The 15,322-nt window shown below is 43.0% G+C and overlaps 3 protein-coding genes across 6 annotated transcripts; 1 reads left to right on the forward strand and 2 right to left on the reverse strand.

Annotated features, from left to right (window-relative positions):
* The first annotated feature begins 102 nt into the window (after positions 1-102).
* Pi3K68D (phosphatidylinositol-4-phosphate 3-kinase catalytic subunit Pi3K68D) lies at positions 103-14,577 on the forward strand. The gene is made up of 22 exons (XM_065490680.1): positions 103-413; positions 501-680; positions 742-1,541; positions 2,403-2,508; positions 2,563-2,706; positions 2,767-2,996; positions 3,056-3,155; positions 3,211-3,725; positions 4,345-4,874; positions 4,927-5,115; positions 5,173-5,398; positions 5,752-5,898; positions 5,950-6,201; positions 6,260-6,389; positions 6,442-6,597; positions 6,655-6,805; positions 6,856-7,012; positions 7,063-7,298; positions 7,494-7,694; positions 13,253-13,449; positions 13,528-13,766; positions 13,824-14,577. Exons 2-22 carry the CDS (start codon positions 503-505, stop codon positions 14,007-14,009), a joined length of 5,070 nt encoding a protein of 1,689 aa, XP_065346752.1. The 5' UTR covers positions 103-413; positions 501-502; the 3' UTR covers positions 14,010-14,577.
* LOC135944011 (neurofilament heavy polypeptide-like) lies at positions 7,784-10,409 on the reverse strand. 2 transcript variants are annotated; one of them, XM_065490686.1, is made up of 2 exons: positions 10,020-10,409; positions 7,784-9,711 (listed from the first exon to the last, which is right to left on the reverse strand). In XM_065490686.1, the coding sequence occupies exon 2, from the start codon at positions 9,620-9,622 to the stop codon at positions 8,201-8,203; it is 1,422 nt and encodes a 473-aa protein (XP_065346758.1). In that variant the 5' UTR covers positions 9,623-9,711; positions 10,020-10,409; the 3' UTR covers positions 7,784-8,200. The 2 variants fall into 2 exon arrangements, with proteins under 2 accessions (XP_065346758.1, XP_065346757.1); XM_065490685.1 differs by having other exon boundaries at positions 7,784-9,684; positions 10,020-10,405.
* LOC135944018 (uncharacterized) lies at positions 10,667-12,265 on the reverse strand. 3 transcript variants are annotated; one of them, XM_065490696.1, is made up of 3 exons: positions 12,167-12,265; positions 11,561-12,114; positions 10,667-11,249 (listed from the first exon to the last, which is right to left on the reverse strand). In XM_065490696.1, exons 2-3 carry the CDS (start codon positions 11,574-11,576, stop codon positions 10,918-10,920), a joined length of 348 nt encoding a protein of 115 aa, XP_065346768.1. In that variant the 5' UTR covers positions 11,577-12,114; positions 12,167-12,265; the 3' UTR covers positions 10,667-10,917. The 3 variants fall into 3 exon arrangements, with proteins under 3 accessions (XP_065346768.1, XP_065346769.1, XP_065346766.1); XM_065490697.1 differs by having other exon boundaries at positions 11,561-12,210; XM_065490694.1 differs by lacking the exon at positions 10,667-11,249 and having other exon boundaries at positions 11,287-12,114.
* Positions 14,578-15,322: the final 745 nt, after the last annotated feature.

Consider the following 15,322-nt stretch of genomic DNA (forward strand, 5'->3'; position numbering starts at 1 on the left):
CCTGTTTGTTTAGATTTGTATTTACGACTAATGGCAGAGGGCAGACCCACCTGGACGGCAGACAGTGGAATCTTTATGACATTGGTTGGAAGGAAGGGAGCGATGAAACATAGCGTAGAGCGTAGCGACTCATCTGTTGCAAACAGTAAAACAGTAAGTCCGTGTGGGGTGAGGCCCTAATTATTTTGATTGTCTAACCACCCGTGACCATCGATCCAAGAGAGTCTACGAGGCAGGCTGCGTTTGAATTGAATTGTTGAGTCGAGGAGCCGACTCCAAAGCTGTCGCCGGAAAACGAGCGATGGCAAAATCAAGGATCAAGTGATTTCTGCTGACACCATTATTATTTTGTCGATTTGAACTCAGCAGGAGACTTCTTCAGGGTGCCTGGATTTCGTAACAACCGATATCAAGTACGTATCATATATGTGTTGCACAATATGAATATTGAAATCTGACACATACATACGTGTACGTCGTATTGTATTAATATTATTTAGCTATGGCACATTTCGCTACACCGAAAGTGTCACCGTCGGACCGACAATTTGAAGAGGATTTGGAGAGGGCGAGAGCTCTCAGCCTTGAGAGCCTGGCACTCGAGAAATTCCGCCAAGAGAAGCTGGAGGCTGAGCGGAGGAAAAGTCTGCTTGGGCAGAGACCCACCTCGAGAACTGACGGTATCTACACTTGATTGAACTCCTTTTTGTTCGTTGTGCACTCATTTTCTTTGTTTATTAGCAGTCATGCTGAGGACTATCGAGTCTCAGACGGATCGAGAAAAACGTTTTGAGTTTAAGTCTCGACCCCGACCTGGCTCTTTTAACACCAAAGCGCCTCGGGAGGCTATAATCGCACCACCCCCAGTGGCCCTGCGGAGGAACAGCAGTTCTGCTGCTGCCAGCAGTGATCTCATTAATTTCAACAGTCCGTCTCCGATTGACCGGAAAAATGCGATGTTGGACGAATTCACGTATCAGCAACAACCACCCGCAAGGGTGAGTCTGGAGCAGCAGTTCGAGGAGCCCAGAAACATGCAAGCGCTGGTCGCTTTCCCTCAAATCGCGCCACCCACCGTTCCCCCGCGAAAGGTGGTTCTCAGACGCACTTCAGAGGACAGAACCTCTCGTCCTCTAGCAATATCAGACACGCCAAGCAATTTTAACTTTGACGTTTTCAAACTTCTCACCAAGCAAAATAACAACAACCTGATCGACCTGGGCTCCAGCGCCGCTGCTTTGGCTGTCCCGAGCAGAATCAGCGTCCTGGAGGCCTTTGACCCACTCCTGAAAGATATAGCAGACGCTGCGGAGGCTGCCATGGACGAGGTGGCCAGTCAGTGTTCCAGCATATATGACGTCTATGACCCGTTCGACTTCATGAAAACACCCACTGTGGAGCCAGTGTACGCGACTGTCATGAAGAAAAGTTCTCCTGTAAAGGAGGACGCGACTGATTTGAGTCCAAAGGCTGAACCACCGCCGCTGCCTCCGCGAGAGTCTCCAAATAGCGTTAGCAAGAAACCTGTTTTGCGTCATAGGGTAATTATACCTTCCATAGAGTTACTTTATTTCAAAATATACATTTCCTTAGGAAAATTACCCACTTTTAAATTTGAAAATCGTTTAAATTATTTTTCTGGTGATTACTCAAGCCTGGAAAAACAGTTTATGGTTCTAGCACAGATTAATAGTATTGCATAAAATATCGTAATTATTATAGTCTATATTTTTGGAATAGCATCTCGGGATTTACCTGAGGAATAGAGATTCAATTTTCTTTCATGCGCAAGTAATAGTTTTGGCAAATAATCTCTTCAAGTCCAGGAAGCACATTATAGAAGCAGGAAATGATAAGGTTTATCAGTGCTCTTTTCATTCCTTGCGCTCCATGCACTTGTACCATTGGTTTTCTATAAAGCAGCATAATTTATCCTTAAGGGTTTCATAACTTCTCAACTAATAATAAATTTGTAGCCAGGCTAATTTTGTGCTTTGAGTGGCTACTAGTCTGTTTGAATTTCCAGTCAGAATGAAACAGATTTAAACGCACCAAAGGAGGCAGTTTTAAAGCAACGAAGATGAAATCGTTTAAATTGCCTTATGAAATTGAATAATTCATCATCTTTGAGAATGCTTTTCCACATTACACAAACAATTTTTAGCCTATATATAAATTGTTTATTTTATAATCCTATAATTAGACAAGATAATAACCAATATGGGGTAATATTGTAACAACTTTCTTCTTTGCTTTATCTTTTAGGAAAGTGAAATGAGTTATTAAAAATTATTTCTCACAGCTCACAACATAATTTTTAACTCTACAATATTATTTCCTGCCTTACTATTATTATGCTTTTGGAAAGCTTTTATCAATGGCGACTTGATTTTCTGTTGCAGAGCAAAAAACTTAAACTTAATGAGCTGATAGTAATGGTAAAGAAGAAGGACGCATTGTATGATATCAATCTAAGATCATTCCATGAAATGGTTAAAAACCTGAGAGGTAATTTAACATTTTTTAGTGACACTAATGATCTAATTACTCCATTAAAAATAGGCGAATTCAAATATGACGACCTATGCACAAATGTTGGTCTCGTAATCAGCCCAACAATTGAAAGTTACTACGCGCCAGGAACAAGCATTAAACTCATAGTGAGAAGAAACAACAACAAAGATCCAGTCACCTTCACTTGTGATGGTAATAGGATATATTTTGTTACATACGCTTCTTCATTCTTCTAAACTCTTGCGATTGCAGTGAGTTCGACCGTAGAGCATGTCATCTTGCATGTAGTATGCGAGTTGGATGGCGACCTGAAAGGCAGCGTGAACGATTACGTCCTCAAGGTTAATGGTTTGGCAGAGTACTTCAGCTCAAATTCGACTCTTGCCGATTATGAATACATTCACCAGTGCTTCAAGTTGGAGCAGGACGTCAAGCTGGCACTAGTTCAGTTGGAAGAGATCAATAGGCCGTTGGCTAGAACTGTCAGTAGTTTCGCAATGTCCACTTTTGATTTTTAATCTCGCGTATTGTGTTTTGGCAGCTGCAAGACGACAATAACGACATGACATTGACCTTGGAGGAGCTGCTGCCGACTGAGCCTGTAAGGCCAATAACCTATGACGCTCTCGTAATTTTGCTGGGTAGGAACTGCTTTTCTTAATCAAACTATTCATCTACTTCTAATCTTTGATTTAGAAACGCTGGAAAATGAAATTGAAAAGCTAGAAAACGCTCTTGATGCATCAAATGCCAATAAACCAAACCTCCAGTTCAAAGGCGTTTGGCAGTCAGTGAAAGCAATTTGCGCTCTCCTCGGATGTGTGGAGACCTTGAAACTCACGGAAGCACTGGAAAATCTCAGCAGCGCTTGCCTTTTATACTCGCCCTCCATTGATCTTGATGACTACAAGTCCATCCTGAAGCCTCAAATCGAAAGAGAAGAGGGCGACTACTCGATTGTTTCAATGAGGATGAAGGTCGACTATAGTCAAGCAAGGGAAAAGGTTCTTCAAAGCACTGAGAGACTGAAAGATGCAGTCCAGAGTCTCATTGAATCTTACTGCGGTGCTTTTCGAGTTGCATTTCTTCTCAGACCAAGGTCTGAGGCGTACACTTCAGTGCGATCTATCACTGAACTAACTGACGAGTTCTGTGTACACATTGGTGCCCTTCACCGTCTTTCTATCAACTGGCAGCACATGGACTATCAAGTAAGTTAGAGGCTAAATATTTAAATTAATAAATACACTTGCGAGTTAATGACTAGACTTTATTCTTGCTGAGTAATTTTCTTGCATTGACATATAAATCTGGTCTGAATTAAATTTTCTTGAAAGGAAATTATCTAAATGATTTGGGCATCTCAAGTATATATTTTCTTAATTTAAAGTAATAAAATACTAGTTAAACTATTTAAAATATAGCTTAACAGACATTTTGAGAAAAATCCATTTTACCTTTAATTGAAATAATAACTTGGAATGAGGGAACAGCTATCAAGGTTAACGTTTAAATTTCCGAGAAAATCAGCTCAGTTCGCATGCAAATCAAGCGGCTAGCACTGTCTCCTTATTGGAAATCACACACCATTGGATAGATCATAATTTTTTTTTTTTTTTTTTTTAGAAATTTGGCAAAATCTGAATTCCTTGGTCCTGACTTCATGACTGCACGTTGTAAAGAAAAGCTGTTGCTAAATTTCACAAACAATAAACTAAATGAACTACCTTGCTAATGTCAACAATGCAAAATGTTCTTAACCGTTGGCCTATAAAGCTTTTATGTGTGTTCCAAATGTCTAAATGATTAATTCCCAATTTAAAATTGCAGGTTTCAATGCAGGTCTTCCACGGACCTCGTCCCATTTCCCATGAGCATTTTTCCGACCCAGTAGCCCCAACCAAAGGGCTCTATTCCAGAGTAATTTTTGACATTCCCCTCATCGCATCCTCTCTCCCAATCAACATGCTGCCTAGAGAAAGTCGTGTCGTTCTCAGCCTCTATGGTAGAAAGCTTCTGCCTCAAGAAAAAGACGAAGAACCTAAAATGGAGTGCTCTGAATTGGGCTGGACAGCTCTCCAGCTGTTCGACTGTGATGGTCAACTTGCGCAGAGACATTTTCTCCTTTCCCTATGGCCAGTGGAGGCTGGCAAGAGGCTCGGACCAGCCCCTGCAAGTGGGACTCATCCCCAAGGCGACACCCATCCCGTGTTCGGGGTGGAGCTTCCAGATTGGGGCTGCCTGGTGCAGTTTCCTATCAGCGTTACTGATGGGGAAACTCCAGTTCTGGACTTCAACAGCCTTGACGAAGGAACGCAAGAACAACTTCTTGTCATTGCCGAGCAAGACACCTTCACAAAGTAATGTTAACTCTATTAAATGCTGACTGAATTGCATTGAATTTATCTTTAGCCCACCTGCTGAAGAAAGAGAAATTCTTTGGGAGAAACGATACTACCTTCACAACCACCCTGAAGCCCTTCCCAAAGTTCTCCTTGCTGCTCGAAGTTGGGATTGCAATAGTTTGCCTGGACTGCATTCTATGCTGCACAAGTGGACTAGAATGGACCCCATTAGTGCCTTGACACTTCTGCTACCCTGGTAAATTTCTTGTCACTTACTATACTACAAATAATTCCTTTTAAAATATCTTTCCAGTTTCCCTGACAATGAAGTCCGCAAAGTAGCTCTCAGTTGGGTTCGCTACATTGAGTGTGATCAACTTGTTGATTACCTTCCTCAACTGGTACAAGCACTGAAGCATGAAACTTGGGAGGCTTCGCCGCTTGCACACTTTCTGCTTGAGCGGTCTCTTGCATCGCCACGCATAGCTCACCATCTTTATTGGCTTTTGACTCAGATTTTGCCTGGCGACTCTCCACAGGTAGATTTGATTTTATTAAAGCTTTCATTATTGACTCACCTGCTTTTGTCCTATTCTTTAATCTTAAATTTGCCTTTTCATTTTCTGGGAGCATTTATAAATAATGAACGTCAAAATAAATTTGAATTTAAATGGATTAACTAACGTAAATTTAAATATTCCATTGCTGTTCTTATTGTTAGTAGAAATTATTTCGAAAGGAGGATATGTTTGTCATTTTCATTCCTATGCTATTAACTAGTGAAGAAACTTCAGTTATTATTTTAAATTCAATACCTGCAACTAAAATTCAAATTGAACCATATTATTTTATTGTTTTTGTTGCAATAAAAATGCATTTTCATCTATTTTAGAACTCCATCGAGCCACTCCCTGAGGATTGTGCTGCTGTCTGCCAGTATCGTTACCAAAGGCGACTGATGCTTATGCTGAGGTCACTCTTAGCCATATCAGGAGACGCTATGAGGCAGAGGTTCTTTTCTCAGCAGCTCTTGGTTAAGGTAATTTCTCAAGGAAAGTGTTAAGATTTGTTCACAACATTTATACTTCAGGAGCTGGCATCTGTGGCTGAGAACGTAAAAGGTTGTAAAGATTCTCTACGCTTGGGTGTTCTTAATCAAGGACTAGAAACTGTGCATCAAATCATCAAGGAAACCCCTACATGTCTTCCACTTAAGCCTAGTTTGGAAGTGGCTGGAATCCACATTCGTTCTTGTTCATATTTTCACTCTAACACTGTTCCCCTGAAACTGAACTTTCTGAGTACAGAGGAAAGTGGTGCATTAATCCCAGCCATTTTCAAGGTTTGTTTATTGTTTGGCTGTTAAATTATATTTTTCTACATTGTGTATTATAATTTAGGTCGGAGATGACTTGCAGCAGGACATGTTAACCATTCAAATGATTCAAATCATGGACAAGCTATGGCTGAAGGAAGGCCTTGATTTGAAAATGGTCACTTTCGGATGTGTTCCAACTGGCCACAAGAGAGGTTTGCACAAAAAAATTAAGTTCTTATGTTGTATTTATATTAAATTCACTAGGAATCATTGAAATGGTGACAAATTCTGAAACATTGCGCAAGATACAGGTAGAACTTGGACTGACTGGTTCATTCAAGGATCGCCCTATAGCCGAGTGGCTAGCGAAGCACAATCCTTCTGCTTTGGAATATGAAATAGCTGTCAAGAACTTCACAGGTTTGCATTTGTAGGATTTAGTAAACAACTGATCACTGATTGCAATTTATTCTGCAGCATCATGTGCTGGATATTGCGTTGCTACTTACGTTCTTGGAATTTGTGATCGACACAATGACAATATCATGCTGAAAACTTCAGGACACATGTTCCACATAGATTTTGGCAAATTTTTAGGAGACGCTCAAATGTTTGGAAATTTTAAAAGGTGAAAAACTCAATTACAGACCTAGTTGGATTAATTGCAAATTTCTGTAGGGACCGCACACCTTTCGTGCTAACTTCTGATATGGCATATGTGATTAATGGAGGGGACAAACCTTCAGCAAAGTTCCACCACTTTGTCGACTTGTGCTGTCAAGGATTCAACATCGTTCGGAAAAACAGGAATCTGCTCCTCAACATGTTTGGACTTGTGAGTTGAATTTCCTTAACATCCATTTAAGACTGACAGAAATCTTTCAGATGGTCTCATCAGGCATCCCTGGTGTGACAATGGAAGCTGTGAAATATGTCCAGAGAGCCTTGCTGCCTGATCACTCTAATGTAGAGGCAGCAGCAATGTTTGCACGCATGATCGAGAGTTCCCTGAAGTCATGGTTCACGCAGTTCAACTTTTTCCTCCATAATTTGGCGCAGTTGCAATTTTCTGGGAGCAACTCTGAAGGAGAACTCCTTAGTTTCATTCCAAACGTTTACACGTAAGCTATTTAATCACATTTAGTCCCTTGTCAATCATAAACACTTAAGTAGAGTTACTTTGTCAAGATGTTGATAATGAGAAACCCCGAAGAATGTTGTCTTAAATTAAATTTTAACATTTTTTCTATATTAATGAGTTTGTGAACACCATTTTTTGGGAACTTGCTCAGTTCAAAGTTGAAATTCTGTTACAGAATGCAGCAGGAGGGCAAGTTAACTGATGTGTCTGTCCACGGTGTCCAGAAGCGCTACAACCCTGAAAAGTGCTATCTTTACATCACCAGGGTGAAAAGAATGAACCAGACAGACCCCTCATTCTTGTTCCGCTCGTACAGAGAATATTGCGAGCTTCACGAGAAACTGTGCCTTCACTTTCCGCTTGCCAAGCTGCACAGGTGAGTTTCAAGCTCAAAGCTATCTCCCCAACGAATACCTTTCCTCTATTATCCAGGTTATGTGTCTTTACAAAATGATAAGCCCGTGGTTAGCGCATGCAGCATTGTTTATTTAGCTATGTAACCAGAATAGACGCGCGAGTCTCATTCAGTGTGCAAATATCACTCTACAGACGCAGGATAATCTGCTTTGTGTTTGTTGAATTTTGAATGCGCGCACCCACAAAGAGCGATCATAATTTGGGTGTTGCAGTGTTCCGCCATCGCCTCATGAATTTTTCAATAGATCAGCGCTGCGTGCAAATTGGTGCGGGCTATGATAATAGGATCGTTGCTATTTATCGAGCGCAACAATTAAAAAAGCTGCGCCCGTCGCCCGTCGTATCATTGACAACAGCGTTTGGCGTTATCTTGAGATTATGTCAGTATTTACAGCGATAGCACTACGGAGACGAATGCTTTGAATTGCACAAACGACACAATAAATTTATTAGAAAAAATTTGAATCACGCGTCGCACTCGTCAGACTCGTCGCTGTGCACAAAAGCTAAAAAGCTGGGGTGCACCTCGATCGGCTCGGGGGCGTCTGGCAATCGGAAGCTCAAAATGCCGTCGTTCTCGAATGCGAGGCTGTGGTGGTCGATCCTAGGGAAAATCTCGTTACCATACTCGGGAGGTGGGGTTGCTGGCGGAGTGTAAATGCGCGGCGGAGACACTGGAACCGGCCGGGGAGCTGCTGCCTTTTTCTTGGCTGGTAGACGCGGCTTGCTCTGAATTTTCGCGACCGGGCGCGGGCTCCTGGGCATCGTGGTCGCCACAGGTGGTTCAAGACTCATTACTGATGCCGGTTCAGATTCCCAGTTGTTGTGGCTTTTCATCTTTTTGAAAAGCTCTTTTTCGTTGATGGCTTCATACGCCGGCGAGGGTGGCATCTCAACCGAGTACAAAGGTGGCGACTCCACTGAGCTAGAAGACGCTAGCACTGCCCGCGGATTGCGCCTCGATGGTGGTTCGCTCTTTGGCGCTTCTTTGGTCTTTTTCTTTTCCTTCTTTTTGTCCTTTTTCTTCCCCTTGGCTTCTGTGCCTGACACCACAAATGCATTACCTGGTGGGACCTCAGCGACCCTTTCAACAGGTTCCACTTCCCTGGCAAGTGGTTCAGCTACTCTTTTGGGAGGCTCCACTGTCTTTTTGGGGGGTTCTTTTGATTTTTTGAGACGTGCATTCTCTTTTTCGCTAGCGCTTGACGTCTTGTAGATGCCTGCAGCCTTCAGGCGATCGTTGTTAAAAGCTTCTATAACTGGCACGGGAGCGTCGACCGTGTTGGAAGGACCGTCTAAGTCTGTCTGAAGCAGCCTCCTGGGACCCTGTTTCGGTGGCAACTGTGGCGCTTGGTTGCTTTGTGGCAAATCGGGCACTGGCGAGACAGGCAGAGGAGGAACTTCCTCGACGGCTTCTTTTGGTCGCGATGGCTCGCTTGCGCGTTTTTTTACTTTCTGGCTCTTCCGCAACGCCTTCTCCTCGGCCCTTCGCTGCTCTACCTCTCGCTTCTTCAGCTCCTTCATTCTCTCCTCTTCGGCTTTCCGCATTAGCTTCTCCTTTCTGCGATCCTCCTTGGTGCTCGACGTCCTCTGAGGCACCACTGGCGGCGGTTCGCTCCTTCTCGGCTCCGTCTTTCGACTGGATGGAGGCAAAGACTGGGTCCTCGGCACTGGAGGCGCCGGTCTGTCCTTCCTGATGACCACTCTAGGTGGCTCAGGTGGCGGACCTGACTCATCCATGTCCCATCGCTTGAACACTCCCTGCGTTGGAACGTTTGTCGAACGAGCGGAAGGCTCTTTCCTGGCGTTAGCTTCCAGGGTGGCTGTCATTTGGCTAACATTGCCAAGGCGCATCTGCCGCCGGAACCACGGAAATTTTATGCCCATTGTCACAGCGAGTACCACGAAGCAGCAGGAGCAGGCGATTGATATGAGGAATGTTGACAGCTCTGAGGGAAGAGAGGCAAATTAGTCTCCTGGAAAATGAATATCAGTTTACAAATAAATGATGGCCTGTTTTAGTTCAATTTTATCTAAATAGAAGAAATTGACTTAAATGAGTGGCGTGACACTGGAAATTACGAGAGTTGACGTGATGTTGTTCATCCAATCGAAATGTCAACAGCGAGCTACAATTGAACTTTAATCAGAGGATCACGATTAATTTCGTATTCCGTGAACGATACACTTTGGTTTATCGCGGCAATTAATTACCAATTTAAGGCCACCCATTGGAATATTCTTTAAGAGATCAAGTCAAGTGTGAGACGATAGCGCTTCCAACCTGTGATTTGTGCCGCAACAACTTCGCACGCCCTGTCGGGCAACCGCATCGCAACTCTCTCAGGAGAAGACTGCTACCCGATGCCTTATCAGCGCGATCTATCTGCTCACCGCTTTGCTTATCTTTTCGGCTAACTATTCTAATTTGACGTGTGGTGGGCGGCTCCTTGGTGTTTGCTGGCGAAAACTTTTATAGGAGATTAGAAAGGAATTTCAGTAGCAAAGCCAGAAAATGGCGTTCAGATGCGAACGCTTCGCCAGCCGTGTGCGAAATTGAAGCCCACGCCGTCTTTGGCGAAGTGATATTAATGATAATATGCATTAGCACGCATGGCTGGCTTGAAATCACTGCTCGCGGCTGACGCTTATGCCGTGGGTGAAAGGATGAAACTGCGGTGGCTCTACTGGGAAATCGTTGGGAGTGATGTTTGTTTTGGGCTGCTTCTCGTCAATATTAATTTGCTTGTCCGTTCACGTGGCTGTATTTTTGAAACGTTGGCTTCAGTGTGCCGTCAGATGAGAGATTCAGTCTACCTCCTCACGACTATGATTTTACAATTCCCTATAGGGAAACCTGTCTTTAGATTTAGTTGGCTCAAAGTAAGAAGTTCAACCAAATCAATACTCTTTCATTTAAGCGCTAACAGGTATTGGGTCTTTAAATTTTTTATTGTTTGTTAGTCCTCACTCTCACAATTAGAATTGCGCATTGTCTTTCGTCACGAATTCAACAACGGATCACCGTCTTCCACGGCCAGGCACTATTATATATCTTTATTAGAGTCATCTCGTCAAAAATAAACACACAGCTCGTCTTATCACTGGGTACGAGTCATCATGAAGCTCGCATTTTTATCTGAAAAGCCAACAATTGCGCGGCTTGCCACATATAAAACGATTCAAATGTGATTCTCCGGCGTTGACAGAAAGTAGGGCGGCGGCTCCGACGTCGACGCCACCTGCTTGATGGCCTCGCTGTACGGCGGGGGGTCCTGAGGAATTTGCTCGGTAGGGGTCATGGCCTCGGTGTAGGTTGGCGGCGCTTGTCTGCGGATGGACCGGCGCGTCCGCTCCACCAGCGCGACCGCCATTGCTGAGATCATGCTGTTTGGGACGCGAGTTTGCGCCGACGGCGGCGCCGGAATGCGCAATCTGCATAGAAGGAACATCGTCAGTAGGAAGAGGAAGACGAGGAGCGCCGCCACAACCACTATCGACACGGTTGTAAATACTGGAAATTGAATTTGTCTTTAGTGAAATGACTAGCAGAATTATTTCCTAAATTGTTGACGTCTTAGTAAGCATAGAAATCAGATTGAATATTATGATTAATATCCGAGTTTGAGCAAAATATTATAATTCGTGAATTACGTAATGGCTCAATCGCCTTGTAATCTTGAATGATTGCGTTGCAACACTGGTTCCTATCATGTTGGATTTCAAGATCATGTAATTTAAGACAAAACTTTGGAATATAATTCAATGAGTGACACGACTTAGATTCGGTTTTTCTAACACGACAGGAAATTTTACGAAATTCACCTTCTGCGCTGCTCATTGTGCTTCATTCGCCTCTTCGGATCAGTCTCTGACAGGAAAAACAAGGCCCTTTTGAAAGTGGGCGCTATCTCGTTTATTGTTGCCAATTTAATGCCTGGTTGGGATTATTAGCCCGGCCGTATAATCCTGTAGATAACTGAATTTTATTGCTGTTTTCGTGGCGTGTTAAGTCGGTCGTCCGGCGGCCGCGGCTACTTCACTGTAGCTCGGCGGGCTGATTATGAAGGGCGGCGTGTATGGCGGCGGTGGTGACTCTTCGTCCACGACCTCGTCGTACCGCGGGGGCGCGGCGGACACGCGCTCGCTCGACCTAACCGAGGACACGGTGCTGACACTGCCATCGTCAAAGTACTCGCTGTCTGCCTCTCGTCGCCGCGAGCCTGAGCAGCACTGCCGCATCTGCTGCGTCAAGAATTGGCACTTTTCGGAGGTTGACATGTAGATGTATTCTTCTGGGAGCCAATGATAGCACCGCATCAACATCATAATCGTGAAGGCGAATACAACCAGGACGAAACCGATGACAAGCCAGGACACTGCGAAAGGCTCACTTTTTGTTCAAGAGATTAGGTGCGAAAGGTTAATTACCGGTCAATTCGTCCATGGTACCTGGCAGCCGGGCTCAAGCGCTACTGTTGGCTTTTGTTTTTTATCGCGGCCTCGTTTAGTTTATCTCGTATCGCGAGTGACGAGTTTTGTAGACTCGACTGATCAAGCACTGGTTAATTGGGATCGGTTCACAAACGTCACCACGCTTTTGAAATGCCACCGCGGTTTTTCCTATCTCTCATCTTTGTGCAATTTAACGTGATGCGCAATTTACCTCTAAACTGACGGTTGCAAATTTGACAAAAAAGCCTATGTTGTCTGTGCAGAATCTTAACTAGGTGGGTCCGCTTTTGGCAAGGGTCTCGGATTTTGATGAAATTTTGTGGGGGTATTGCCCTAGTGGACCTAAAGTCGACCCTAAAATTAGAGGTCAGCGTTCCAAAAATTGCCTACTAAACAGGGCCAATTTTGAAATATTTGATTTTGTTTGGTAATTGTAACTAAAGTTTAAGTCAAGATAAATTGATAAATAAGGTGTCTTAAATGATCTACATTATACACCCAACAACTTTGCCAGGATTGCAAACTTCGTAGGTCAAAGGCCAAGGTCACTCAAATTTGACCTAAGATTTCAAGAAAATTCCTACATTTTCAAAGAGAAAATTATATTTTTGAGATTGCCAAAATGCGCCTCATTTTATGGGGGGGGGGAAACAATAAATTGTGGTATGGGGTTTCCTTGTATTTGGGAAATTCAAATTTAAATTTGAAAAAGTTTTTTGCCCCAAAATTAGATTCAAATTGCAATTATACTAGTTTAACACATTTTACGTTCAGATTTGGTAACTAAATGATCCCTTTTGAATAGCTGTGAGATTTGGAGGGGGTTGAAATTAACCCTCACCCCCAGAGGGTGAGTTTAGATTAAAAAACGCTTTTTTGGTTAAATTTCGCTGATAGGTCATGTAGAGCTGAAGGCAGAATGTTAAACCTAAAATTGATTTCGAGGTTATTTGTCCTATCTATTCTACTATACTAATATTAGTCTATAATATTTGTTTAAAATCATTCCAAACATACTGCTTTTTACGCTTTTATTAATTTTCTCGATGTTTTGTGTTTCAGTTTGCCAACTGGGCTTCACGTGGGACGCACAAACATCAAGCAGGTCGCGGAGCGTCGAAAAATCGAAATCGAGCGCTTTTTGCAGTCTCTGTTCCTAATGGCTGACGAAATAGCGCACTCTGATCTTGTCTACACTTTCTTCCACCCCATTTTGCGCGACCAGCAGGAGTCCAATATCCACGCGCGCAAGGTCAAAGGTACTCAAAAACTCATTTCACCGCTCCATCAATAAAACGGCACTCATGGGACTCGTTTTTTTTCTTTCTGTTTGGCAGAGTCAAAGCAAAACAACGCCGGACCGGCTGGTTGTATTACAGGCCAGTTAAAGCTGTCTGTGCAGTACAGAAGGGATGTGCTGCTCGTGATGGTGCATCACGCGAGAGGACTGCCCTTGGTCGGCAACCAAGAACCGTCGACCTATGTAAAGGTGTATTTGATGCCAGACAAACCCAAAATCACCAAGAGGAAGACCAAGGTTGTCAAGAAAAGCTGCCACCCATCTTTCATGGAAATGGTGAGCGTCTGCACTAACCAACAAAGTACATTTTTCTAAACTATCCCACATTTTCAGTTGGAATACCGTTTGGACCTGAGCACGGTGCAGAACCGAACACTGGAAGCGACAATTTGGAGCCGAGACTCCTTACAAGAGAACGAATTTCTCGGAGGAGTAAATATTCCTTTGAGGAATCTGACTGCCTCTGCTGAGACTTTGCCCGAGTGGTACGCGTTGAGCAATGTTCCGCGATGTCATTAGATAGGGCAGCTAAAGGATTAAGAATAAATCTGTTCAGAATATCAACAATCAATGTTAATCTTGTCAATGTTTATGGACTATAGATTTGATATTGTTATATGAAACTGTTGAGTCAATCATTGAACTAAAGCGGTTAGACTTGATGTGATATATGTGCAAATTCAAATACCATTGTGGTAATGTTTGCTTACGCCTTTTGTTAAAAATAATACGCACACCCACCAAGAAACTGTACTCTTTGTGTGAATGCAATATCTTTTGTCCGTTTGATCTTATATTTATGTTTGTAAACAATTGTACTCATCTGATTTTATTAATAATTTTTATTTGCAATTATATTCTTAAACTTTTGTATTTATTGAACAATAATCCGTTACTGAACGAGCAAAAACAATGCGTGTATCATGCATTCCAAATTCCCAGCGAGCTTACTCTGCTTACTTGACTGATCCCTGATAATTAATTAAATTGTACATCTTACGAGTGTGTATATTGAAACTTTGTGAGGAAACTTCAATTTATCATGTGCAGGAGCCAGCATTAAAACTACTTGATATTTTGCACCATACGCACAGCGAGAGTCTCATTTAATCCCAGATCTACCCACCGTCGTCAGCTCTCCAATTTCAGGGGCGGCGCCTCTGGCAATAAATGAGGCCAGCCGATGCGAGAGCCAGCCTCAAATCCCTGCCATTTGTCATTGTCAGCCACGCGCGCTGAAGAGAAAAAGGCAAAAATCGTCGTCGGCCCGACAGACTGACTCACTTGCGTGCCGCAATTTATGTCACACTTCATTGGAGGCGGCTATTCAGTATTGTTTGGACGGGACACCATATTAATTCGCAAACAGCGCCCGCCCCAGCTCTATCTGGAAATAATATTTGTCTCGGCAGAGAGCGTCTCTTTCGGTCCTGCGGTTGTTTTTATTTTTACTGCCGTCGCGTGGAGACAACTTGTCCTTCTTTTCTCTCTTACGACTCATTAACTCGCTCGAACAGTGGAAAATGTCTGTAGAGGAAATAAACAGAACCCAGTTGAATGATGCCTTAAATTCGTTAAATTGGCTGCCTCGGAAGTGGAAAAAGTCATGACCAGGAGAAAATTTATATCTCTTCACAAACTTATGATGTTTTATTGCAACATTCAAGATTTAAAAAAATCCTTTGTTTAATTTTATTAGAATAATTACTCGATTTTTTTACTTACTGCTCTTATGTTTATATGTTCCTTGACAACACAGCAAACAGAAGATGGTACAATCATTGTGTATCTACGAGAAAACAGGCTTTCAGTCTAAAAAGCTTCTGCTGTGT

This window comes from Cloeon dipterum, chromosome 4 (assembly GCF_949628265.1).
Source record: "Cloeon dipterum chromosome 4, ieCloDipt1.1, whole genome shotgun sequence".
NCBI lineage: Eukaryota > Metazoa > Arthropoda > Insecta > Ephemeroptera > Baetidae > Cloeon > Cloeon dipterum.